Source organism: Gopherus evgoodei, chromosome 3 (assembly GCF_007399415.2).
Source record: "Gopherus evgoodei ecotype Sinaloan lineage chromosome 3, rGopEvg1_v1.p, whole genome shotgun sequence".
NCBI classification, from domain to species: domain Eukaryota; kingdom Metazoa; phylum Chordata; order Testudines; family Testudinidae; genus Gopherus; species Gopherus evgoodei.
Window position 1 is genome coordinate 6,169,303 of NC_044324.1, and position 26,548 is coordinate 6,195,850.

A 26,548-nucleotide genomic window follows, 5' to 3' on the forward strand; every position below is an offset into this window, starting at 1 on the left:
CAGACAACGCGAGCCCCGTTTCCCGGCACACAGCCAGGGCTCTGCAGTGTACCCAACACAGGAACGGACTGGAGCCCAGAAGATAAAACCTTTAGTGGGTTCCCTTAGCGGAGGGAGCAGCAGAGCTCAGAGTGGTGACCCCCACCCCCCAGTCTCCCTCAGGGGCTCAGGAGCCCTCTAGATAGCTTAAAAACCGAACGCGCCCAAGGTGAGCTGAGCTCAGTGGGATAGACTGGAGATTAAAGTGCAAACCAGAGAATTGATGCGGCTGGTGAGAGGGGAAGGATAAAAATCCCAGGAGCTCTCGAGAGACGTATCCCAGCGGGAACTTTGTGGTTTTGACACCCCACCCAAGTCAGTATGAATGAGACCATCTGCCACACAGCCATGGAATCCACCTGGCACATGATGCTGGGTGCATCAGCGTGGCATTACCACCATCAATGGGATTACGGGGCCTGGCCACTGCTCGCACCGGATATTTTCACGATTCTATTCCTGCTACTGAGACTTATCTACAGAGAAATCGTCTGTCTTCGCTGTGTAGCGATCAGCACTAGCCAGAATCAGCCCCCCCGCTGGATCACAGGATTGCAACCCCGCACTTCCCCCTGTTCCCCATCACTGCTGGAAAGGCCACCCAGGACGAAGTCAAGGACACTGCAGCTTCCCCCCTCCTGACCCCCAAACATTGAAATAGATGTGTGGGGGGGAGAGAACAGGAGAAAAATTAAAGAGTAAACCCACAAAAGACACCCTCAGAAAACAGTGTTTTCTGTAGGTCCCCGTTCAACTTATTCTTCATAAAATAAACCTACAGGGATTAAGTTTCCACCTCCTTTGGGCCCCTCCCCCCAGCATTAAATAAGGGGGGGCGGTAGAAGAGGACAGGTGGTATGGGACCGAGAACACAGATTTACCAAAGCAAAGAAGGGGTGGTGGGGGGGTGGAGGAGTTAGCTGGGAGGAGATGGGGAACAATCAGAATTAGGTAGCTATTTGCACCTATAATACAAAGTGAAGAGAGTTTGTTTTTTGGAAGTTAAGTCCCCGGTCGATCTGGTTCCACTGTCACTGGCCTGGTGGGAACAGATGTCTGGTGGTGGTTCTGAAGCATTAAAAAGTGCAGTTAGAGGCGCCGGGAGGGATTCGGTTCAGCCGGGGGTCGGTGCGCCGGTGTTAGGGGAGGTGAAGTGTGGTGGACGGGGGTGGGAATGGAGGGTCTCTCTTAGCTCGTCGTCTCGCGCCGGCCTCGCTCTCGAACACCACCCTTCAGTTGCTACAACACTGGCTCTTGTTCTGCTGGGTCTGCTCGTGGAGGTCCACCCCTCGGTTCCGTCCCGCCACGCCACCCGTGCTCTGGGGCTCGCTCTTTGGCAGCTTCTTGGCTGGAGGGGGGAGAGCGGGAGAGTGAGCAAGGCCGATGGAGAGGAGCAGCTCCCCTCCCTACCCCCTGGGACACTGGCACCAGCCACCTTCTGCCCAGACCGGTTCTCAGATGGCCCATTTCTGAGACTCAAATCTGGATTTCAGAGCCACCTCCCTGCTGCCCCCACCACCACTCTGCTTTCTAGGGAACCCAGCTCCTGTCCTGCTGTGTCCCCTGTGGCCCTGGAGAGCTAGCCAGTGCCAGGATTGCTGGCTGGAGTCACTCCTGTGCGGGTCCTGCTGCATGACCAATCGTTACTGGTGCCACCCAGGACAGAAGGGCCTTCCCATGGATGCGGAGAGTTGGGAACGTCCCAGGTGATGCAGATTCCGTGCAAGCAGCAGCTCTCAGGCCTTTTGTTTGCACACATGGATTTGAAGGCACTAAAGCCTGAGGTGCTAAGACACCCAGAAACCAGGTAGCCCTGGAGATGCGAGAAGCAGCCAAGGTTTCAGGGATGTGGAAGGTCTCGGAGGGCACAAAGACCCAGCAGCCTAACCTGTAACTGCAAAGACTAGCCTGGCGCTTCCCCAGTGGAGAGCGCAGTCATGGGTCCCCTCCGAGCCGGCCAGCGCTAATGCAGCTTCAGCATGGAGCCTCCACACTGAGCCCAGCGCCAGAGCCCGATGGCAGATCACTGCTTGCTTCTCTACTGAATATGCAGTAGTAAAGCTCCTCCCCCACCCCAAATGCCTTCAGGAACCACGGGCACGTCCGGTCCTGTGGTACTGGAGCAGGAGAGGAAGGGGAGCTCCAGCCCTCCACACGGACTGGAGGAATCAGAGCGCCGATGGGAAGTGCCTCGCGCAGCCCCCGGTGCAGAGCTCCCAAGACAGGAGCCTGGTGTGTGCCGCACCCACACCTTACCTATCGCCAGGAAGAGATCGTTAACATTCATCGCTGTCTTGGCCGACGTCTCCATGAACAATAGGCTGTTGTCATCTGCATAAGCTTGTGCCTCCTGTAACAGATGCAATTTCCACCGTTGAGGGGGGTTCCCGACTGGAGGGCATGGGAAGGGTGAGTGGCAGCCAGACTCACCAACGAGGCCCTTTTACGGGCACTGACAGTCCCGCCTCTACACAAGAGGCTGAGGTCCTCTGATTGCAGCCGAGCCAGTGGCTCCAGAGATGGACCCTTAACCCCAGCTGAGCTGGAGGCAGGAAGCAGCAAACTCTGCTCTCTGGGAGGATTCGAGAGGCTGCTGCAGGGGCTTGGCTGTGCCAACAGGCCTAGCTAGGTGCCCGACAGGAGCAGTGATCCACCTCGAACGGCGGGTGGAGAACTCCCCTGTGCCACTCAGAGGAGCTGCCAACATGGCCAGGACACCCCTGCTCCTGGGCGGATTAGATTTCAGGGGTCTGCTCCCCCTTCCCTGTGCAGCCCCCACACTCAGATTCTGGGAGTACCTGACAGACCACGTGTTCAACGGACTCACGAGCTGCTTGCTGGCCGACCCCCAGCCAGAGCAGAGAGACTCATGGGCTGCTGCAGCTAGATGCCAAGAGGCTTTCAAAGGCCAGGGGCTGAATTCAGATGGCGACGGAGGGCTGGGACACCTTAGCCAAGTCCACAAACCCCAGCTACTCACTTCATATTCTACCATGCGCTTGTTGGCGAGGTCGGCCTTGTTGCCTGCTAGGGCTATGACAATGTTGGGGCTGGCTTGCCGCTGCAGCTCTTTCACCCATGTCTTCGCTCGGGCAAATGTTTCCTGGAAGGGAAATGCGGAAGAGGACAGCGTCAAGTCAGTGACCTGCCAGGTTCTGGGCCGTGAGCGGCCAAGCTAGACACAGAACCCAGGTTTCCCAGCTCCTGGCCTTACTCCTGAGACCATCCTCCCTTCTAGAGTGGGACAAATTTCACCTCCCACTCCCCATTCCCTCCAGCACCAAGACAGCTAAGGGAGAACTCCCAATGTACCTGGTTGGTGATGTCATAGACCACAATGGCAGCTTGTGCCCCCCGGTAATACATGGGGGCCAGACTGTGATATCGCTCCTGGCCAGCCGTGTCCCAGATCTCAAACTTGACTGTTGTGTCATCCAGGCAGACGGACTGTGTAAGAAACGCCGCTGTGGAGAGTTAAGGAGACAGTGGTATGGTAGCACTCAGCCCATTGCGTAGGGCAAGAGAGGCCCTGCCCCAGCGAGCTGTCAAGCTAAGGAGACTGATAGCAGAGCCTGGGAGGGGAAGTGACTGCCCAAGGGTGTGCAGCAGGTCTCCTGGCTCTGAATCTAGGACCTTGGAGCCTCCTGCCTCTCTAGGCACACAGGAGCAGGTTAATCATTTCAAGTCTGGACATTAACATTCACCCCCTATTGCTGAAACCCTGCTGCTGTGCACAACAGCTGCTTATCTAGAGATCAAAGAGACGGCGCACATGGCGCCTGCAAACAAGAGCCCATGCTGTGTTCTGCAAGGAGCTAGGGGCTCCCGCCCCATCAGACGTGGGGGATACAGCCACGTCCAAATAGGAACAGTGTTTGTTCCCAGGCTGGTTGGCACATCCTGATGCCGTCGTGTGGGATGCAACACGAGTTAGCATGGGATACTGCGATCTACGTTTTCAAGAGGGACTAGCAATCATGTTAAAAGGGGCTTGGTTTCCAGAGAAGCCCAGCACCCTCTGGTGTTAAGGTGGGAGCCTAGCTCCTTTCCAAGACATTCACCTTCAAGAGCCTGGTTCCATTCCCTGCAGCTTTTGGGGCATGCAGCCCCCCTCGATAAAAAGGCTTTGCACGTGACTTTCAAATCCCCCTCGCAAAGGGATGGAAACGGATACAACGGGGCAGTGTTTGCCCGCAGCAGAGCCAGGAGTCTTGGCTCCCAGTTCCCCACAAACGGCCGTCTGTGGATTTGCGTGGCCATGTGAGTGTGTTCTCAGTACCCCCGGCTAGGGGAAGGCAGGCGGAGAGAAAGCAAAACACATTCAAAAGGTTCTACCCGAGCGCTCAGGTGGTGAGCAACCTGGGTACCATAGAATCTCAGGGCTGGAAGGGGCCTCAGGAGGTTCTAGTCCCACTCCCTGCTCAAAGCAGGCCCAATCCCTAGACAGATTTTTATCCCAGTTCCCTAAGTGGCCCCCTCAAGGATTGAGCTCCCAGCCCTGGGTTTAGCAGGGCAATGCTCAGACCCCTGAGCTCTCCCTCCCCCACTGCTGGGCGCTGAAGGAGTCAGGAACACGTCTCCTGGGGGATTCACCCCGTGATTACTCAGCGCTTCCTCAGCCCTCTACCACTGCAAATTCTCAAGGAAAGATGGTCCCCACTTTACAGAGGGGGCAGTGACACGCGCACACACACGAGCAGAGCTCGGGTGTCAGCTCCTGCTTCATGCCTCACTGCCCGTTCTACAGACACGCCACCGATTCGTCGAGATCCGGTGGGCGATCTTGCCTCAGATGTGATCTGAGAACTGGCTGTCCCGTCTCACATGCACTACGGGACTTTCAGGAGCATCAGCAAGTCACAGCTGCATCCTTCTACATGCAGTGAGGCTGCAGAGAACTCTGGGAGGAGCATGGATTCATTACGCCAACAAGCACTGAGCCTCATCCCTGCGACTCACTTGGGCCCCTCTGCAGGTGCCACAGGCCTTGGGCGGCTCCCAGTGACACGACAGGATCTGAAGCAGCTAATCAAGGGAGGAGCGAGGGAAGCCAGGAGCGCCAGAGGACGGTGGGGAAGTCTGTCTACCCCCCCAGGCACACCCCCGCGCCCTCACACAGCACTTACCCCCAATGGTGCTCTCCTGGTATTCGTGGAACTGACCCTTGACGAAACGCAGCACCAGACTGGACTTCCCCACCGCAGACTCGCCCAGCAGCACCAGCTTAAACTGACAGATTTTACTAGCTTGGGACTGACCATTCGGCCGGGCGGCTCCTCTGCTGGTCATGGCCTGGATTCTGGTCACACCCTGCACCCCAGCGGATCCGAGAACCTTCGTGCCACTGACCAGCTCTCGGCTTGGTTCTGAGCCCAGGAACAGTATCCTAGTGGCTCAACTCTCCTGAAACACAAGAGGGGGAAGAATCAACACCCGGCACAGATACAACACTACAGAGGTGGACATCTCAGACAGGAACTCGGTTGGCCTGAGCTGCCTTCCGCTCCAATCGTACAGAAGCCGAGTGCAGCAGGAAAGCACCAATTACTCTGCTAAGCCCCAAACAGCCCTACAAGAGGGACCAAGCCCCAGTTTATGGACCAGTAACCGCCTTGCATACCACACACAAGGGTGCGCGAGGAATAGAACCCGGGAGTCCGACTCGCCTATGCACCTCCTAGGCCACGCTCCCTTTCCTGCCAAGAGCTCCGATTCACCCACACATGAAGGCAAGAGGCCTGCGCCCCGAGCCTCACTGGTGGATGAGCTTTAAAAAGGAGCATGCTGACAAGCACAAATTGGGGCATGGAGTGAAAGAAAAAGCCGGATCCTTACAGCTGAGTGAGTGAGTCAGCAATCCTAGCAGATGTCTCACTTGCATTCCTGGAGACTAGCAAACAGCTTCTGGATAGGAACGTGCATTGCACCATGTGGTACTAAGGGCCGGGCGGAGGGGCAGCGCCTCTGACCTGTTCTAGGAAGGGGCAGGAGGATTCAAGAGCTCTCTGTTGTGCAGCAAGAAGGTCAGGCCCCATTTGCAGCCTGAATGCAGCTGCAAGTGGCCTGAAATGCCACATTATCTCCTCTCCTCTCCCTCCCCCTGGCTCCTGGGGGCAGGACGGAAGGACTGAACTATTTCATCGCTGCCGTTCGGAAGGGAAATTCTTAACTGAGGGACAGTCAGGTCAATGTTTGTTTATGTCTTGGGAGATCCCCATTCACACAAGCAGTACAGGCTCACCGCCTCCACACGAGGGCTATTGGCAGGCCACATTCCCTGCCCAGCAACCCCCACCCCTTTTAAGCCCCTGCAGGGGTCTGCAAGAGAGTGAAACTGATGCAACCGTGGTCAGTTTCACATGGCCACTCCCCCTGGCCAAAAATGGTTCTGCCCCATCCCCAGCAATGGGTGAAAAGAACCACCCTGCAGGGCGTTCTCAGGAAGGACACGTGGCGAGACAGAAGCGTCACTACACCCAGAGCTGGGCTGGGTTTACCTTACACCAGTCTAACCCCAGTCAGTTAGACCAGTGTCAGGGGCTGCGAGAACAACTTACTGCAGTTTAAGTGAAGTCAACTAGGAATCGGTTTAAACTAGATCCCAATAAGCCACTCTGAAACCTGACGCCCCCAAAGGTTTGCACTAGTTTGCAAGAGTGGAACATGTACAGTCAATACCAGAGATCCTATTTCAAGTGGTGGCCAGTGGTGGGCGGAGGGGTTAACCAGGTAGGGATAGAACGGGAATTGAAATAGGACATAAGCACCCAGACATCTGCATCACAGAGATGTGAACTACAGACTCTTGTTTTGGTTCCAGTTTGTGTGTACCAACGCCTCCGGTCTGCCAGCGGCTGTGAGTTCAGGTCCCCGAGGTCTCTCAGGACTTCAGCTCAATCCTTTGTTCAATGCACTAAGACAGGGATAAAGGATTCCTTCGACATGATATGAAATGCATTTTAAGACCTCAAAGCACATGCATGCTAGCAATGCTTCTTTACTAGAATCCCCTTAGAAAACAACGTAAGAAGTGGGCTGTAGCCCATGAAAGCTTATGTTCAAATTTTTAAGTCTCTAAGGTGCCACAAGTGCTCTTGTTCTTTTTGTGTTCATTCAAATAGCTCTACATCTGCTTTGGGATGTTTGTAACTGCAAAAAAGATACCGGGAGCAATGGAAAAAATGGCATTAAACTTCAGTGTTTATTTCACCGTTTAACAGATTAAATTAAGTGGTGAACATCTTAGCCCTTTATTCCAGTGGATTCGTACCCCTAGCGATGAGGCAGGGGAAGTTTAGCATAATGGGTGGTGGTTAGTTTGCCTACCAACTCTCGGGAGCCCATTTCTGGATTCCATAGCCAGCACCGGTGACCTTGGCGCTAAGGGCAGACAGGTTTCTCAAACTTGGCCCAGTTGCTTATGATTTTTCCAGATGAGTCCTGATTGTGGCTATCAAATCCAAGACACCTTAAAGGGACCTGATTGCACAGCCTCTGAGTCGGTCTCTTGGAGACCTCTTAAATCAGACACCCAAAAATCACTAGCCATTTTTCAGTGTCTCAGGCCTTTCCTTCTGTGTTCAAACCCTAAAGGAAGCACTTCCAGGCCTTGAGGTGAGAGATCGGATCCAAGTCTGCTGTTATAGGGAAGGCTCTGGAGCCAAGATTTGTTAGCATTAACAGGGCCAAGACTACAACAAAACAAGGGTCATCTGAAGACCCACCAGCAAGCAGCCAGGAAAAGCCTGGCCTGGCCATTTCCCGTTCCCCATCTGCTTGGAGATACAAGCAGACCTAGAGGGCAAAACCTGGCAGGAAAGGCTAAACGTACCCACTGATTTGTACAACTGCAACACTGGGCAGCCCGATACTTCCCAGCCCCACCAAAGAAGAGGGACAGTCGCCTGTTTATTTTTCTAAACCAAGAACAATGTGAAAAGGTTTCAAAGCCCATAACAGCCAAAGCCAAATACTGCGTGTTCAGCTTTCCTGGAGCTGAGCTGGCTAAAGACAGGGAAACGCTTCCTTCCGCTTTGAGGACCTTGTTTTGTTAAATATGTAAGAGAAACGATTAAGCAATGACCTCGTCAGCATCCTATGAGAGTTTCCTGGGGAGAGTCCTGCGTGATTCTGGAGAAGCAGCCTGCACAGTTCGTGCTCATTTCATTCACTCCCCAAGTCACTGCTGTCCTCCAGGGTGGGTGGACAGGAGAGTCGAACGTAAAGGCACTTTTCAGATTCTTTCACAGCATAAGGACGCTGACACAAGCCAAGTTACCCACCTCCTCACTGCAGCTCAGGTCACCTAAGTGCCTAGTAAATTAGTACCAGAGAAAACTGTCATCTCTCAGCAATTCTCTGCACTCAGACAGGGCCTTCCAAAACCAAGGATCTACAAACCGAGCTGAATTAAGCCTCCCCATGCCCCCGGGAGTAGCACCCCCATTTCAGACAGGAGGACGGGAAAGCACAGATATGAAGTCGCTTCCAAGTCTGGCAGAGCCGTGCGTCAGGCATAAGAACGTTCAACCTGCGCGTTATTTCACACGATAGCTCCTAAGAGCTTCTTCTGTTACATGGGTTCCGTCCCCAACAAGACCAAGCTTCTTCATAGCGTTTGAAAGTGAGCTGTGCACACACAATCACAAGAACAGACAAACCGACAGCTCACGGAGGTACCCAGAAAGGTTAGAAATCCTGTTGTACTATTGGTGTCCAGAGACCAGGGACTGGCATGAGAAGGGAAGCTGAATATAAGTGCTACAGCCGCTCTTTAGACTAAGCTCTTCAGAGCAGGAACTGTCTCCTCTGCATCATGCCGAATGAGGTGCTGTTCTTGGATGATCCCTAGCCACCGCTGTAATACACACCATCAATACAATCCCAGGAAAGCTCCAGGAACTCACCCCCCATGCAAACAGAGTAGTTGATCCATCCGTCCACTCGTATTCACTAAATACAGAGCCCCAGCGCAACAGAAGCTTCCACCAATAACAAGAATGAATTTAACTCAATGAAATTCAATCAGAAAAGCCCCCCTCTGAAGCATGGGGGCCCCTACAGATCAGGGGTTCTCAAACCACCCCCCCCAACATGCTATAAAAACTCCATGGCCCAGCTGTGCCATCACAACTGTTTTTCTGCATAGGGAGTAGCAAGGAGGACAATTGTCTGGGGCCCCACACCACAAGGGGCCCTGCAAAGCTAAGTTGCTCAGGCTTTGGCTTCCACCCCAGCCCTGGTGGTAGGGCTTGGGACCCCGGGCTGCAGTCCCACGTGGCTGGACTTTGGCTTTCTGGCCTGGGCCCCAGTTAGCCTAATGCCAGCCATGCTCGGCAGAGCCCCTGAAACCTGCTCGTGGCCCCCCAGGGGGCCCAGCCCCCTGGCTGAGGGCCACTGTGATGGATCATGTGGACACTTTTCTTTAAAAGGCTCCTGACCAAATGCGGCTCTTTCACTGACTACCTGAAATAAGTGGCATGAGGCATCCGACCCCTAACAGGTCAAAGCCCACTGTCCATCAGCTCTTCGGATCTCTCAGTAAATCAGTGTAACTGGCCATAGCAGCCTTCGGACATTTCCAGAGTCATTTTATACCTGCATGACTAATATTAAACATCTGCTGGAACCACAATTACTGTCCAGAAAGTCACTTACCAACCAAAGCAAAACTTGCCAGTAAGCAACTAACAGCTGGCTCAGCAATTGATGACCCCCCACCCAGAGCCCCATTTTATTCTGCAGCAGCGACTTACACATCGCAATCCTTAGCTTGCACAAGTCACAGTAAAAGTGTTCTAGCAGCAGCAGCGCTGGTCGGCTGCCAGGCCGGAGCAGTCACGCTGTGCGCCGGCATCTCCACTGCCAATATTAGAGATTCAGGAGTCGTTTGGCTGACCGTTGTGTTACCCTGAGAAGCGGAGCAGGGGCTCCTCAACAGCCGGCTCTGACACACTGAGCAAGTTCAACTTCTTGTGGACAGTACAGGGTGAAGGACTTGGGAAAGGGATCCGCACAGCCCAGTCCTTGCAGATTCCTCGTCCCCTATTACTGGCACTGAAAGGAGGAACTGGCATAGGGAGCTAGCTCGATAACCACCCTTGGATCAGCTCAGGCCCCGTTTCACTGCACTGATCTCGGCGGGGTCACGGGAGGGATGACTGTGATCCATTGCAATTCAGTCATTAAGAGTTTCAATAGCAGAACTTCGTTTCAGGGGAGGGCCTGCTCAGGAGATACTCCCAGGAGTTGGAGTTGCAACAGCCTATCTGGGTTAACTGCTTTCCTGTTGCCAGTGTTACTTTTCCTATGTCTTAATCACATACAACATAAGCCATTGCCATCAAAACCACACGCATGGGTTAAACCTGCCATCAGGCCTCTTTCTCCCACCCTGCTTTATTACCTAGCCAGACAGCGAAGAGGATGCAACGTTCTAGAGCCGACCACTCGATACTGGAAAGCCTGAAACACAGGAGTTACAGATCTGACCCCCCGTGCAAACCTGAGTGGTGCAGAACCCCATTCCCTTCAGCGGGGATTCTGCCAGGCAAGGGCGGCTCTAGCTTTTTTGCCATGTCAAGCACAGCAGGCAGGCTGCCTTCAATGGCACACCTGCAGGAGGTCCCTCGTCCCGCAGACTCAGCGGCTTGCGTGCAGGAGGTCCCTGGTCCTGTGGATTCGGTGTACCCGCTGCCAAATTGCAGGACCAGGACCTCCCGCTGGCAAGCCGCTAAGGCGCCTGACTGCCGCCCTCGCAGGGACCAGCAGGGCGCCCCCCGTGGGTTGCCGCCCCAGGCGGGTGCTTGGAGCGCTGGTGCCTGGAGCTGCTGCGAGACGCTGAGAGCACATTACGAGGGAGCCCCTGCTCTTGACTCAGATGTTAGTGAAGAGCCCCGGTAACACACCGTCAGATACAGGATAACGGGAGCAGCACCCGATGCAGCTCCCAGCGAGCCTGTTCCACTTATCAAGAAGCTTGCAATGGAGACGCCATTTTACCCCCTCCAGGCTGAGACCCCTCAACAGGGGCCCGGGCACACCCGCTCTTCAGACAAGCGACATTTACCTACACAGCCTTTCTAGTCTTCAAAGCGCTTTACACACTAGCCCATCCTCAGCCTCCACAGCAAAGAGACAAGAATCCTTCCCTCCACTTTACTGCTGAGAACTAAGCCCAAGAGCCGCTTGCAACAGGTGATGGAGGGTCTTGTCTACATGGGGATCTGAAGCTAAGAGTCCTGTGTCATAGCCCCCATCAGAATTCTGCCATTCCTGCCTCCCGATTCTCTCCTCGGCTCCTCTCTCAATGTGGAACCGGACTCTGAACTACGCTGCAGTCCAGCCACCTCTACCCAGCTGGATTCCAATTACACTCGCCAAACAAAACCTTAAGAGTCACTGCTGGGACAGTCAGCACCTCTGTCACAAGGGTGTTTACTGTGTAAAGTCACTGCACACCACTGATCATTAAATACGTAACACTCATTGACTCAATAGTGATATCCGGTGGCTCAAGGGCCACCAGTCTTCTTTCTACTAGACAGACTAGGAATATCCTGTACAACTGCAGTCACCCAGGAATGCCCTGTCGTCCCCAGATTAATGCAACACTCACACAGAACGTGAGCAGCCACAGAGATAAGACCCAGCCCCTCCTGCTCCAAAACACACGTCCATTTCAGCTGGGGGGAAAAAGGAGAATCTCCCTTAGCAATACAAGGCCTAACACAGATGAGCAGTTTTGATTCCACCCAGTGGAAGGCAGCGATACATGGATGGAATTAACTAGCACGATATAGCAAGTTTTAAATCAAAGCTTGTTTTCAGCAGGCATTGGGTGCAGGGCCGGCTCCAGGCACCAGTGAAGGAAGTAGGTGCTTGGGGCAGCACGTCCGGGTCTTCAGCGGTGGGTCCCTCAGTCCCCCTCAGAGCGAAGGACCTGCCACCGAAGAATTAAGCGGTGCGGTAGAGCTGCCGCCGAAGTGTCGCTCATCGGGGCTCTCTCTCTTCCCCCTGGCTCCAGCTTTGCCCTGACTGGGTGATGTAGTGCTCTGGCGAAGGATCAGCTCGAATTTTGCCAGGCTTAAGAAAACGTCTCACCCAGGGCAAATATTAGCTCTGCAGACACCAGTCAAGCTTTCAGGGCATTGCTGGAAGACTCAGGGACCCCGGTTTATTAAGCACCCCACAACAAAGCCGTTATTTGTCTCTATGAACCTGCCAGGTCACAACCACTTGTTGCAAGCGTAAAATAAAACCGGGATTTACTGTCAAACACCAGCTGGCAGAGAGGGGACGGAGTGTGTTGCAAGCAGCATGGAAAGCTCTTGGGCTGAGCTTACAGCAAACTGGAAATCAGACACACGAGAAGCACCTGGAAGACTGGGCTCTTTCCAGATAGGCCAGGATATTCCCTGCCACGCCCGCCCATACATCAGAACAGAGGCACTAATGCTCCCACAAGTTGTCTCTAGCAAGGGCGTGTACTGATTTAACTACAAGCAGGGGCCTTGAGCGTTAGCTCTCCTTGCCACACTGGCCTGGCCACTAACATTGCTAAAGGGCTAACAACAACACAGCCATGTTCTAGATGAGTGTGGGGAACTGATCGGCAGTCACCTGGCAATGTTTAATAGATCCCGACACCCAAAGGAGGACAAACGTCCCTGCCTCTTTACAGACGGGCAAGTCACTTTCCCTCTACGTGCCTCCATTTCCCTAGTCACTCAGTGAAGCTGTGGCAACGCTGGCAGTGCACTCAGGAGTCCAAGCTCCCAGTCCCTTGCACTAGCTATTAACAATGCAGCATCTCTTCCTTTCCCTCCATAAGAAGTTAGGAAAGTTCATACGGGTGCTAGGCCAGTCATCAAACGTTAATAAGCTGGGGGGGGGGGTGCTGCACACATGAATCCACTTAGAGAACACACAGTACTTCTGGGAGTGAGCTGAACCTAGGGGGAAATCCAGGGTAGGGTTTCAGAGAGTACAATGCAGCTGCGACCCTTAAGGATTTCAGTACTGGGAGGAGTGAACCCACTTGACCATTGTGAGAGCAGGAGATCTGCCTCCGCCCCCCATCACGCTTAGAGGAAGTTGTTCACATCACTGGATTATCGTAAGCAAGGAGAATGAGAATGGTTGGAGCAATGGGATGAGAAAGGGGGGGCAAGCTCAGCCTGAATAGCAGGAAAAGCTTCCCAAGAGCAGGGGAGATCTGCAAAAGGATGGAACAGTCCTCAGGGTAAGCCCACACTGCAATTTAAGCCCAGGGTTTGAACTCAGGCTCAAGCCTAACCCCTCTTCTGTCTACACACAAATGGTGCTAACCCAGAGCCCCAGGATCCCACAGGGGCAGAGGGTCCAAGGCTGAGTCAAGCCCAGACCCAGGGTTCAAGCCCTGTTGCTTTGCAGTGTAGATGCAGCCCCACTGGACATGTGCTCTAAGGGGATGTCTACACTGTGATGATAAAAAACAAAGCACTGACACAGGTCAGCTGACTCAGGCTCCCAGGGCTAAAAACTGCAGTGTAGACATTCAGGCTGGGGCCCATGCTGGGAGACCAACATCCCAGGTCATGGGTATTTTCTCACAATGTAGATGTACGGTGGGAGTCTGCCGGAATTACTGCACAGTCCCACAGGCCGACTTTCTTTGTCCTCTGGACAGTCAAGTTTTCCCACACTGCATCACAAACAAAGGGCTAGCGCTGCCACACTTCAGGAGGGTGCTAGGGAAGTCTGGGATTTGGGTGGGTGAACTTGGGCCCGCAACATGGAACGTACACTCTGGAGCCCCAGTGTCCTACAATTCCTAACCTGGAGTTAAAAATGAGTGTAAACGCTCAAACCTTAGGTTAACAATCCCAGGGTCTGCTAACTCGAGTTCTACTAGCCCTGGACTGACGCTGCAGTGTAGACATACCCCCAGAGAGAACTGGTGAAAGCATCGTTATTCCAGGAGATTTAAAACTAACTGGATACAGGAGATGAGACTGTAGGTAGCAATTACACACTAGTATAGCGTGGACTGGATGATTTCTAAGGCCTCCCCAATCTCTGAACTTCCATGATTCACTTCCTCCTTTCCTTAATTGACATGCAAATAATAAAGTATCCGATTCGACACAGACACATTTAACACAAGCAGACTGCACAGCAACCATCCCAGAAGGGAAAAGAACTAATCTAAATACCAAGTGCCCTAGAAATAAACATTCCAGCATATATTGAATGTGAACGTGCCCATCACCATAGCCTCGACTTATGTTTGGAGCCAGCCATAGGATTCCAGCTGAGAAACTCACCCATATGCTGTAGTCTGGCAGCCAGCCCACGAGACAAACCTGATAAGTGATGGTATGCTGGGGTATCGCAGCTACCCAGCCGCCCCTATTTAGGAGACAGGGCCCTTTTTCGCTCTCTCCAATAAAAGAAATATTTATCCCTTTCCCCTCCGGGAAGATCCCCTCTTCCAATGCATTTTTAATGGAGTTAAACAAGAAGGGGATTAGAAGCACCTCAGGGCTGTGGGAGACTATCCATGAATTTCTAACATGCCCGTCTTCACACTATCCAGCGGCTAATTACAAGGATTAGTGGAACCATCAGCAATGCCCAGCCAGGAGCACATTGGAGGCTGAGTCGACCGAGCAGCCCTGGATGTTAGTTATACACTATGGGGTTCCCCTTGCGCAGGTCTGCTCACAAGCACAGAGAAGCAATGAGGTGGTGTTTTCCTGCCCCAGGTGTTCCTGCTGTGAAGAGCTATACCTGCTGGGGTGTTTGATGGGCTGACCAGGAGGCAGCGGGAGCCTCTGTGCTGTCCTGCCCTCACTGTGGAAAAAACACATTAGCAACGTGGGCAGGCGTGAGGCCTAAGAATGACCTCAGGCCCCAGCCCTGGGGACAGGTGCAGCCAGGCCTCAAGCGAAGCGGTGTGCGGGGGGGGGGGGGGCAGGGGAGATGGACGAGCGTCCCTGTAACCTCACCTAGGCAAACAGAGCACAGTGGGGCTTGCTGGGACCTCAAGAACCCCGGCCCTGAGGGGTGGGGGATATAGCCCCTTTGCCATCCTACAGGAAGATGCCCCCTGCCCCCAACCCCTGCAAATGGGGCAGCTGGACCAGCTGCCAAGCCCCAGCCATCCTACGACCCTGGGCACCCCGAAACCTTTGCTCCCCCCAGAGCGAGCCAAGTGTCCCCGCTTCCTTCCAGCCTGCCCCCCCAACAGGCCAGTCACCCCCCCCGCCCCATAACCCCCCCGCCCTACCCTGCCCCCCCAGCAGGCCAGTCACCCCCGCCCCCCCATGCAGTAACCCCCCTGCCCTACCCTGCCCCCCCAGCAGGCCAGTCACCCCCCCCCGCCCACCCATGCAGTAATACCCCCCGCTCTACCCTGCCCCCCCCCAGCAGGCCAGTCATCCCCCCGCCCCCCCCGTGCAGTAACCCCCCCCCGCCCTACCCTGCCCCCCCAGCAGGCCAGTCACCCCCCCCGCCCACCCATGCAGTAACACCCCCCGCCCTATCCTGCCCCCCCCAGCAGGCCAGTCACCCCCCCCGCCCTACCCTGCCCCCCCAGCAGGCCAGTCACCCCCCCGCCCCCCATGCAGTAACCCCCCCCGCCCTACCCTGCCCCCCCTCCCGGCCCCGCCCCCGCAGGGCCCAGGGGCCCAGACCCGCTCACCGCACGGGGCGGGGCAGAGACCCCCCCACAAACGGGCCGGGCCCCCAACCCGCCCCGCCCCCGCTCCCCGGTACCTGAGGCGGCTCCAGCTCCGTCCCCCCGGTCTCGGCCCCTAAAGTGTCGAACACACAAACAGCTGCTCTCAACCAAACCTTCCTCTGGTGGGCGGGACTAAGAGGCGGCGGCGCCAATCCGTGCCGGGCTCCAGGCGAGCGGACACGCCCATGCCAGCCGTCTCGCCCAATTGCTGCTCCGGAAAATACATCACCGGGCCACCCAACTCGATTCACCAATAAGAGCTCACAAATGGCCGGACGGGCGCAAACTTTGGCCAATGACGACTGGGAAGCATAGAGCAAACAGACCAATAAAATGGAAGAACGTCATGTTAGGCGTGGATCTTATGTTAACTGACGGACCCTGAGACCAATGAAACAGCAGTTGTTCCGGGGGCTGTAGCAACAACAAATAAGGTGACCTAAAGGGGTGGTACCCTCGAGCTCCACTATCCAATCACTATCAGGAATGCTGTCCCCTCTTTCCAATCACAGGGACCAGAAGGCGATGATTGACAAGCGAAGGACGGCGCTTGCTCCCTATTCTGGCCAAGCAAAGGACGGCCCGCCTCCCCGTTGGCCAATCAGAGGCGAGTCGGGGAATGATTGGCAGGGCACGGCTGAGAAGGAAGGTGAGAACCCGGAGGCCTCTGGAATCTGACCTTTGACCTTGGCATGAACCTCTCCCCAATTAGCTTAATTGAGCTAAAAATAGACGATAGTTCCCGGGCTCAGTGACCAGGGTGCATCTAGGGGGTGGAGCCCGGCACCAGGAGCCCAAGGGGGTGGGGCCCAGGGATAGGGGCAGAGCCTGAGGGGGTGGGGCCCAGATAAGGGCGGGGCCTAGGAAAGGGGCGGGGCCTGAGGGGCGGGGCCTACAGGTGTAGCCCAGATAAAGGCGGAGCCAAGGCAGGGCAGGGTCTGGGTGCCAGGAGCGCTGGGGGGGTCTGACAACCCAGGGCAGGGGCCCAGGCCCCAGCAGTCAGGCCAGGCCAGGCCAGGGGGGCACAGGGCCCATGTGGGGCTCCAGGCCCTATAGACACCAGGGCACCGGGGTCGTTGCTGGGACCCAGGAAAGGGCCTGAGCCTGGCTTGCCAGGCCCCTGCTCACTGATAGTACCAGGGGCCGCAGGCCTCTGGGCCAGGTGCTGCGTAGACACCAAAAAGCTGGCCCCTGCCTCCACGAGCTCACACCCCTTCAGCACAAATGGCAGCTACTGGTCCAGAAAGGTGGCTGGAGGAAGGGCCGTGGGTGGGGACCGCGGGCCATCCGGCGGGGTGGGCCAGGAGCCCAGGGCTGGCGTGGCCAGGCAGCTGCCCGTTGCAACATTCCCAGAGCTCGGGGGAGCTTCGGTCAACAGCTCTACGCCTCCCATACAGCAGAGCTGTTAGCCTCTTGCCCTCAGCACTAAAATCGCCCCTGACAAGGCCCCAGGGAAGAACGTGAACTTTCCCAGATAAACTTAATGGCCCTAGTCCAGCCGTGCACATCACTGGTGCTATTCTGCTTATGCTCTGTCAGCTGCTGGCTCTCATCTTGCCTTGTAAGCACTTTGGAGCACGGGCTGCGTGCAGCACCTTGCACAATGGGGCCTGGCCCATGAGTAGGCACTCTTAAGACCAGAGCCTGACAGGTACTGGAGTAGCCAACTGCCATTGAAATCGGTGCCTAACACCCACTTCAGTAGCTTTGTATTTGTACCAAGGTCTGTTAGCAGAGCTGGGAACAGAACCTCTTTCTAAGTGACCTACCCACTGGACAGGACTTCCTCGCTCACCTCACAGAAGATTCTGTCCTCTGTAGCTATCCCCTTGGAAGAAAATCACATTCACGACAAGTTAAAACTAAGAATATTTTTAATGATTTATAAACCAATCCCATAATATTAACATTTGGTAAGAAACAACAGTCTACAAAGAATTACAAAAATCAAGGATGACAAATATATTTGAGGGTTTGTTTGTTAAAAATATTCACTTAGACAAGCACCATGGAGTTTTTGCAACAAACTTTATACAAATCTAGAGCGCTGCTTTAAAACTAACCCAGCCTTATAAATATTGCCCTATTTGCTGCAGTCCAAAAAATATATTCATGCTCCCAAATATCGTGTCATTATAGCTATTAACCCCCATCTGTCTCGCCTTCCCTCTGTTTTCATCATGAGTTGGCAGGAGCAATGTTTTGGGGGAATTCTCTTCCGCCTTCTGTACCCAGCAACTTGGAGACTCAATTTCCCCTCCCTCCTCAAACTGGCCCCCATTAGGCACTTTACGTTGCTGTCCTAACCCTACATTTTTCTTTAGGCAACTGAGTTGAGAAAAACAGCTAGTCAGCTGTGGAAGGAAACGACACAACCCTTCTGCTCGAAAGAAACTCAAGATCCAAGAGCTCAAAATAGCTGTGCTAGGAACAGAACCAGTCGGACTTTTACCCCTCACCTGGACAAGGCCCATATGGCTTATGAGCTTCCCTTAATGATCATTCTTCTCCTGGAATATTAATTTGTACCTCTAAAATACTTTTATAAACAACCCTTAAATATAAAATGTATTACTATAAAATGCACCAAGTCTGTTTTTAAATAGTCTATTCATCTATTGTCAACTGATCACTTTTGGTTTAGACATGGATTTCCCCCTCCCCCATCTCCCCTTTAAGCAGACCCCAAGAGCTTGGCAGTGGGCGGGTGAGAGCAGCCCACCATCCGCACCATGGGAAGTTCTAGGCTGTTACAACTGGGGCTGTTTGTAGGGAAACATCACCAACGCATCCAGAACTGATCCCGTTACGCTGGCGGACAGCTGCCCCCAGCAACAGCTGCCCCCAGTGAGCTCGATCGGCGCCTTCCTGTCCATTCCAACACCCCATCTGCACTGCACCTGAGTATCTGGCTGCCACCGAGGGCTGGGTGACGGGGGATACTTTCGAACACCCTTCCCCATCCTGCAGGGCAATCCATGTGGAAGAGTGCTCCAACCCAGAAACAGCAGCATCCCCCCCACCAGCCTTGAGCTGCCCCTGCTTCCCCAGGTTTGGGCCGTTCTTTGTGGATTTAAAATCAGATTCGTTGCTGGGTGGCCAAATCGGACCTTCCAGGGAAACACAGACACCAGGGTGGCAGGGACATCCACAGGAAAGGAGGCGAATTAAAATCGCAGATTGGGTGCAAGTACCAATTTCACAGGCCAGATCCTCAGCTGGTGTAAATACGCATCGCCCTGCTGGGGATCTGGCCCCACGTGCCGGAGCCAGCCTTTCCACAGGCTGAAGCGCCTCTGGCATGGAAAGATCTGAGCCAAAGGAAAGTGACAAGGAATCCCACCCCTCCGGGAGCCAGCCCTCCAGAGCACGTGGGGAAGAGCCCGGCTGGCACCTGTTCTAGTGGGGTGTATGTCAGATTGTGGGGTCAGATCCGTACCTGGCTTAAGCTGCCATTGCACCATTGACAAGTCAGTGGAACCCCACTGATCGACACCCACCGAGGCGCTGTCCCCTTGCAGTGAGCTTGCCCATAGGCAGTGCCACAGAACGAGCGGCCAATGATGGAGAATCTGTCAGAGGAGACTGCAGCACCCTCAGGCTGGGGTTCCTTTCGGGACCAAAGTCCTTTACTTTCAAAGCCCTTCAGGGAGCAGAGAATCAGGGGGCATCTTGCGGGGAGGCCAGGAGAAGAGCCAGCAGCAAGGATCAGTTTCAGCTGCTGGGTGCCTGCTCCACCACCCGGCGCAGGGTGAAGCCTTTAGAGCAAACCCCCTCCTGTGGGTGCAGATTCTCCCCAGAGCGGATGAGGAACCTGCTTCCCTGCAGAAGCCACATGCATCAGGTCACACATGGTGAGACGCTCCCGTGGGGAGGAGGACGCCAGCGTCGGACGTGCGAGGGTCTCGGGCCTCGTCGGTCAAAACACTTCTGTCTGCCCATGGGACATGGGGGGATGCTAAGTGAGCAGAATCCCTGCTTAGGGTCAGATCCTGCCAGGGAAGGAGGGGAGCTGAGCGGGCCCAACACGCTGCAGGATCAGCCCTTACAACGCATGTTTCCTGAGCGGTTGGGGATGCATGGGCCCCCCCAACCCAAAGAGCAGCTGGGGATTCAGGCAGCTGATCCGCAGCAGGAACAGGAATCGCCAGCAGCGCCAGCTGCGGTTCGAGGCCCTGGTGTAGCAGACACCAGGGTGCTGGCCAGGGAAGAGGCAGCGGGTGAGTTCACCGGGGCCAGTGAGCGTATCTAGTTTGAACCAGTCTCGCTGGTAGGAGAGGATGGTTCTCCAGCCAGACCCTCCCTGCCTTCCACCCATCGAGGAGGCGTGCAGGCTCCAGGGGCGTTCATCCTGTGTTGGAGCAGGAATTCGGGGGGCTCCACTGAAGAGGCTGGGGGGGGCATGCCGAGGGAGATGAGAGATGGGGCTCAATCAGGGCAGCTGAGGGGGGGAGGGCGGGCACTCCCAGCTGCAGCGAGCAATGTCCCATTGCTGGTGCTGAAATCCAAGCCCTCCAGGGAGCATCAAAGCCACAGACTAGGAGCTCCAGCCAGGGCAGTGGGGGCTGGGCTGGGCGGTGGGGGGTCCCCACACCCCCCATCCAGCATCCCCATGGTCGGGGGGCTAAGTGCAAGTCCGCAGGGACAGGATGAGTCACAGGACCCCCGGGGCAGGACCAACCCCAGGAGACAGATCCAGATACAGGCACAGGCCAGACAGCACCAGCGTGGAGGCAGCAGAGTCCTGGCTGGGCTGACCCCCTCCCCGAAGCCACTTCACAAGCGCAGATGAGGGACGGCCTTGGTGACGTCCTGGAAGAAGGGATGGTTCAGCGCTGACTTGGCCGAAATCCGCTTGTTGGGGTCGTAGTGCAGCATTTGCTGGGTAGGAGAGGGGTGGGTGGTTATTGTGGGTGGGGGATGGGACAAGCAGGAACCCTGGCAACTTTCATCATGAAACACCAAGGTGGGTCACACCCAAGGCCGTAGCGCAGCTGCCTCTGAGGTGGAACGTGGTCGTTGTTCCAACACCACCACTAAGAACAGGGAATGAGACGGAATCTCGAACCCTTGGAACATCTCCAGGGGAATTTAGAGACAACGCGATGGACTCTGGTCCGGACGCCGGGGCTAACGCCTCTCGCGGCGGGAGGGCAGAGGGTCTGGCAGGCAGGACTCCTGGGTCTCATTCCAGCTCTGGGATGGGGACCTGGGGTCTTTTCCTGGTCTTGCCGCTGATTGCGTGGCCTAAACAAGTCACTTCCCCCCGTGGCTCAGGCTGCCCCGGGGCGGCGGGGGGTGGGGAGATGGGGAGGCTGCTTGCTGTCCATGTAGCACCAGTGGAGGGCTATGGAGCTTGGCTACAGCTGGAGGGCACTTGGCTTCCAGTCCCCAGATCCAGCCCTGCCCTCTCCCAAGAAACCCCACCCCCCCGGTCTGCCCCCAAGCTAACCAAGGTTCCGGGTCAATCCTGGAGCCCCCCCAGCTACTCACAGCCAAGAGCTTCCTCCCCTCCTCGTCCAGGGGGGGCACCACCTTGCTGAAGTCCTGCCTGGCCCATTTGGGGAAGCTGGGCTTGTAATCGGGCATGGAAGTGACCCCCGGCCACACGGCCTCGTCCGGGGTGCCCAGCGTCCGGAAGATGCGGAAGAGCTGGTCAATTTCCGAGTCTCCAGGGAACAGGGCTCGCCTGGTGATCTGGACGGCAGGAGAGGGGTCAAGTGAGGTCCCAGCACGGCCCCACCTCCCAATGGCTCAAAGCGGGGAGGGGGGCTTTCCCACCCTCCCCTCTCCCTGAGGGAGGGAGCTGAGGGCCAGGGGTGCTCTGGCCACACACGTTTCCGGGCTCAGCACAGGGGGAAGTCAATGGCCTGCATGGATCATTTCACGATCCCCTCTGGCCTTAAACCCTACGAACCGTCCCCTCGCTCTACAGCCTCGTGACTGACCCCCCCACTGCAGCAAAGCCTCTACCTAGAAGGCATGGGGGTGACCTGGGCACGAAGGGTTAAGGCCAACTGGCTCCCGTGGGAAACGGGCTGCTCCGTGGTCTGCTCCCCTCTCACCCACCCCGTGATGCAGACGCCAGCCCATGTGTTCCGCATGACACACCTCTTCGTCCCCCCACTGCCAGCACAACCCCCTCCCCTGGGGTGGGGGACAAGCCAGGCAGGGCACCCCCCCAGAACGCAACAGAGCCCCTTTATTTCCTGGTTCCCGCTCAGCGGGTCAGCACCCTGCTCCAGGGACGGGTGACGTCACCAAGCGCATTCCGGAGATGCCCCGGGCAGAGGAAGCGAGGCTGAGGCTGCCCATCTGACACCATCAGCAGCTCTGGCAGCGTGTGGGGGGTGGGGGGGCCTTGATCAGATCCGGCCAGGCTGGGATCTGACCCATCGCACCCTTAACGCTGCCTCTCACGCCTGGGGGGAAACTAACAAGGGAGACTCCTCTGTGGAGCACCAGGCCAGGCAGCGGGATCTGCTGCCCCCCCTGGGCCCAGTGGGTGCAGAGGCAAGATGGAGTAACTAACTCACACTCCTTCCCCCAGCATGTGACAGGACGAGCTGGGAACAGAGAGAAGCAGGGAAAAGCCCCCCACACCCTCGATCTCACAGACACACATGACCTTGTTTCACTCCCCCCCACTGCATGGGGCACACGTGGCCCCTCCCTGACTGCGGGACGAGAAAAACCACGTGCCGGGGGCAGGGGACACGTACCATCTCGGCAAAGATGCAGCCCAGGCTCCAGATATCCACAGCCGTCGAGTAGTACTTGCAGCCGAGCAGGATTTCAGGGGCCCGGTACCAGAGAGTCACCACCTGGCGAAGTGGGGGAAATCCTTGTTAATCACGACAGAAACGTCTCTCACCCTTTCCTCACCAAGGACCCCAAGGGGCTTTACACACAATAGGCCTCTGGGAAACTTCATAATCCCCATTTTGCAGATGGGGAAACCGAGGCACGGAAAGGGAAACTCACCCAAGGCGAGACAGCAAATTTTGGGGGGAGCTGAGAATAGAACCCAGGAGTCCAGGCTCCCGGCCTTGTGGGAGTAACCATTAGACATTGCTCTCCCTAGCAGGACTTTGGCCCAGGAATGGAGTGGCAGGCAGGGTGGTGTGAGGCCATGGATCTGGGAGTCTGGGGTAGGCACAGGGGCTGCAGCCGGAACTCTCCCACCACCTAGGGGCTGGTGGTGGCATGACAGCCTTGGAGGAGTCCACAGGAGGATGGGTCCATGGCTCAGCCCTTACAAGGAGGAGGTTAAGTCACGTACGCTCTGCAGAAGGCAGGATCAGCTGGAGCCGGGGGTCCTGGTGCAGGGATACTCAGCCCAACAGGGAGCACCTACCCGGGTGAGGTGGCCCCATCTCACTACCTAGCCCCTGGATCCCAGCTCCCAGCAGGTGCCAGATGGCTGGAGGAGGGGGGAGCCCCCCCGGACGCACCTCATGGGTGTAGGTTCGCACCGGCACGCCAAACGCCCGCGCCAGCCCAAAGTCTGCCAGCTTGATGGCTCCCTCGGCATTGATGAGCAGGTTCTGGGGCTTGAGGTCGCGATGCAGCACCCGGTGGGAGTGGCAGAAGGCCAGGCCCTGCAGCAGCTGGAACAGATAACTCTGCAGCGGGGGGCAGACAGGGCTGGGGTCAGAGGGGACCTCGGCTTGCAGGTCATGGGGGAGGAAAGGAAAGGAGGCTGGGGAAGGGGCTGAGCAGCCTGCTGGCCGGGCTAGTTACCTTGATGAGGGGCAGAGGGATGCCGCTGATGGAGGACGCATCCATGAACTTCTTCAGGTCCTGGTGCAGGAACTCGAAGACCAGATAGAGCTTGTTCTCTCTGTGGATCACGTCCAGCAGCCTGCGGGCGCAGGGAGAGGAACGAGGAGACGTCACCACTCCCGCCCCGGGGAGGACCTTGCAGGAGGGGTGGTGGCGTTCACTCGCTGTGTCCCATGCCCCTCCTGACCTGTGCTGAGCCTGCCAGAGATGGCAGCGGGCAGCACCCAGCGTGACGAGCTTGTGAGGCACACGTCCCACTGGGGAGCCGGGTCCAGACCAGCCCCGATGGGGGCCACAGGAGGGGGAAGAGGGGCTCTGGGTCCCAGTAGCTTGGCAACCGCGTGGTGCCACCCTACAGGGACTTCATTAACTCACTTCACCCCCCCCCCACTTACTTGACGATGTTGGAGTGATTCAGCTCCTTGAGCAGGGAGATCTCCCGGATGGCCGTGCTGGGGACGCCCTCCGTCTCTCTGCAGGGGGGAGGGAAGCCGTGGGGAGCCTGGAGACACGCAGAGGGTCTGGGGCTCCAATCTACCCCAGCCCTGCCCCCCAGCCCAGCACACACAGGCCCCAGTGTAGTGGAGCAGCAATATGCCAAAAACTCTTTACACAGGCTGCAACACCATGGAAATGCAGCCCCCTCTGAGGTGGAAGCAACAGCAAGGAGAGGGGGCAGTTTAGGACATGGGGACAAAACTGCCTGCCTGCCCTAGGGAGTGTTCACTTCTGTGCGGAGCTGACAGGGCCCCTGAACGCAAGCCTGGAGCAGCTCTCTGGGTCGGAACGAGGGGGTTAGGGCCCTGCGCACTGCCGCATCCCCTCCTAGGGAGTAACTAACGGCCTCTTTCCTAGGCTCCGAGACCCAGAGCATCAGATGCTGGACACGGGCACCAACCACAAAATACAACACAGCAGCTCCAGGCACGCTGGGCCAGGGCCAGACCGGGGCCATTTCCCCACCCGAAACGCGTGACCAGTGAGTGGCACCCACCTGCCCAGCCTGTGCTGACCAGCACCACGCAGGCAGGCAGCAGGAGCGGCTGGGAACGCCGTCTCCAGTGGGGTTTGTGACTCACAGGCTCCATAGGGCCATTGGGATCACCTGGCCGGGTCAGTGTCCCGCAGGCCCGGCACCCCCCAGCTAAGCTAGAGCTGAGCTTGGAGAAAAACGTCCAATGTCCATTTAAAAACGGCCAGTGAGGGAGAATCCACTACGGCGCTTGGGAAACTGTCCAGTGGTTACTGACCCTCGTCCTTCTGGATTTGTGCCTCATCTCCAGTCAGAAATTGTCTCACTTCAAGGTCCTGCCACTGGACCTGTTAGACCAGGGGTCTCAAACTCAACCAGTGCCAGTCCTCCAATCCTCCCAGCAGGCCAAGAATGGCACTCCTGCTGCCCAGAACCCACCCCCCACATGCCTAATACTCTGGGAGGGAGTTTTGCGGGGGAAGGTCTTGAGTAGGGGATTGGGGGCAGGCCCTGGGAGGGAGTTGGGATGCAGAAGGGGTGAGAGGTTGGGCTCTGGGCTGGAGTTTGAGTGCAGGCTCTGGGCTGGGGCAGGGGGTGGGAGTGCAGGAAAGGGGGTGGGGGTGCAGGCTCTGAAAGGGAGTTTGGGGGTGGGAGGGGCTGTGTGGGAAGGGGGTGGGGGTGCAGGCTCTGAGAGGGAGTTTGGGGGTGGGAGGGGCTGCGTGGGAAGGGGGTGGGGGTGCAGGCTCTGGGTCTTCTCTGAGCTTCTCCAAGGGCTCCACATCCCCCTTGGATTGCGGGCACCAGAACCAGGCACAGACGCTGGCTGCAGCCTCAGTCCAACCTCCGGCCCCTCCTGGAGGTGTGGACAGCTGGCCCCGAGCCCCACCGCACGGCACCGACTTCTCCTGCCCCGCACTGAGTGACGGTGACGGGACCCCCAGAGCCGGCAGGTGCCACGACCCCCCCGGGCGGCCCCGAGAGGCAGAGCCAGCTGGGCGGGCCAGTCACTGCACCTGGGAGAGAATTTCCGCAGCCCCGAGGGCAGCCGGACGGTGCAAGACGGGCTGCTCCGGCGGCGCCAGGCGCGGGTGAGGACCGGGCTCCGCTCCACGCGATGACCGTTGTCAGGCCGCTAAGACCCCCCCCCAGAACTGGGGCTCATTCCCCCCCCGCACCAGTCACCCGAAGGGCTGCTTGGCCCCAGCCTTACGGAGCGGAGCGAGGCTGATTGACCCCAGGACCGGCCAGCGGCCCCTGGAGGGAGTGACCCGGTGCCCCCCCAGCACCCCTACCCCAAGGGTTACCCGGGCCTCCAGCAGCGCCCCAGCTCGGCACTCGGGCTCTGCGGAACCGCCATGGCCCCAGCCCACCTCGGCTGCCGCTCGCCAAGTGAATCCGTGCCAAGCCCCTGGTGACAGCCCCCCCGGCCCCCCCATGCCAGATCTGCAGCCCCAGGGGGCCACACGCTTCGCCCCCAGCCCTCGAGGCGAGGGGTCTGCCCGGCCAGCTCCCTGCCCCCCAAGCCTCGGGCCCCGCGGCCGGAGCCGGGGGTCCCCTGGGACTCCCCGGGGGGGGGGGACTCACGTATCCAGGCGGATTTTCTTCAGCGCCACCACCTCGCCGGTGACTTTGTTCCTGGCCTTGTAGACAACCCCGTAGGTGCCCTCGCCGATCTTCTCCACCTTCTGGAAGTTCTCCATGGGGCGCGGGCCGGGGCGGGTCTCGGAGCCTGCCCGCCCCGGGGAGGGGGCCCGGGCTGGGAGCCGGGGATCGGGATCGGGCCCGGGGCGCGGGCCGGGGCGGGTCTCGGAGCCTGCCCGCCCCGGGGAGGGGGCCCGGGCTGGGAGCCGGGGATCGGGATCGGGATCGGGCCCGGGGGGCGGGGCGGGGCGGCCCGGACAGAACGTTCCGCAGCCCCCGACGGTTACAAACCCCCCAACTGGCAACAATGTAGCGCCGCCCCCCGCCGGCCGCTTCCCGCGTTCCACTCGCCCCGCCCACCGCGCCGCGCCATTGGCTGGCGCCTG

The 26,548-nt window shown here is 57.3% G+C and overlaps 2 protein-coding genes across 4 annotated transcripts; both read right to left on the bottom strand.

Moving 5' to 3' along the window:
• Positions 1-730: 730 nt before the first annotated feature.
• Positions 731-15,904, bottom strand: RAB5B (RAB5B, member RAS oncogene family). Of its 2 annotated transcripts, XM_030554830.1 has the most exons (7): positions 15,799-15,847; positions 14,812-14,874; positions 5,166-5,442; positions 3,352-3,503; positions 3,020-3,142; positions 2,296-2,389; positions 731-1,387 (listed from the first exon to the last, which is right to left on the bottom strand). In XM_030554830.1, exons 3-7 carry the CDS (start codon positions 5,326-5,328, stop codon positions 1,272-1,274), a joined length of 648 nt encoding a protein of 215 aa, XP_030410690.1. In that variant the 5' UTR covers positions 5,329-5,442; positions 14,812-14,874; positions 15,799-15,847; the 3' UTR covers positions 731-1,271. The 2 variants fall into 2 exon arrangements, with proteins under 2 accessions (XP_030410690.1, XP_030410689.1); XM_030554829.1 differs by lacking the exon at positions 14,812-14,874 and having other exon boundaries at positions 15,799-15,904.
• Positions 15,905-17,619: 1,715 nt separating this feature from the next.
• On the bottom strand, positions 17,620-26,281 carry CDK2 (cyclin dependent kinase 2). Of its 2 annotated transcripts, none has more exons than XM_030554819.1 (7): positions 26,106-26,281; positions 23,944-24,021; positions 23,507-23,627; positions 23,218-23,373; positions 22,486-22,587; positions 21,257-21,460; positions 17,620-20,644 (listed from the first exon to the last, which is right to left on the bottom strand). In XM_030554819.1, the coding sequence occupies exons 1-7, from the start codon at positions 26,219-26,221 to the stop codon at positions 20,540-20,542; spliced, it is 882 nt and encodes a 293-aa protein (XP_030410679.1). In that variant the 5' UTR covers positions 26,222-26,281; the 3' UTR covers positions 17,620-20,539. The 2 variants fall into 2 exon arrangements, with proteins under 2 accessions (XP_030410679.1, XP_030410678.1); XM_030554818.1 differs by having other exon boundaries at positions 23,218-23,388.
• Positions 26,282-26,548: the final 267 nt, after the last annotated feature.

Bases quoted from the DNA above. Each gene is read 5' to 3' on its own strand.
- CDK2 (XM_030554818.1), bottom strand. From the start codon at position 26,221: ATGGAGAACTTCCAGAAGGTGGAGAAGATCGGCGAGGGCACCTACGGG. The intron at 23,628-23,943 runs GTAAGTGGGGGG...CTGCGCCCGCAG, and splicing joins AATCACTCCAACATCGTCAA to GCTGCTGGACGTGATCCACA. The intron at 22,588-23,217 runs GTGCGTCCGGGG...CCACTTCGCCAG, and splicing joins TGCGAACCTACACCCATGAG to GTGGTGACTCTCTGGTACCG.
- RAB5B (XM_030554829.1), bottom strand. From the start codon at position 5,328: ATGACCAGCAGAGGAGCCGCCCGGCCGAATGGTCAGTCCCAAGCTAGT. The intron at 3,143-3,351 runs GTACATTGGGAG...TTTCCCTTCCAG, and splicing joins TCTATGACATCACCAACCAG to GAAACATTTGCCCGAGCGAA. The intron at 1,388-2,295 runs GTAAGGTGTGGG...TCCCCCCTCCAG, and splicing joins CGATCTCTTCCTGGCGATAG to CCAAGAAGCTGCCAAAGAGC.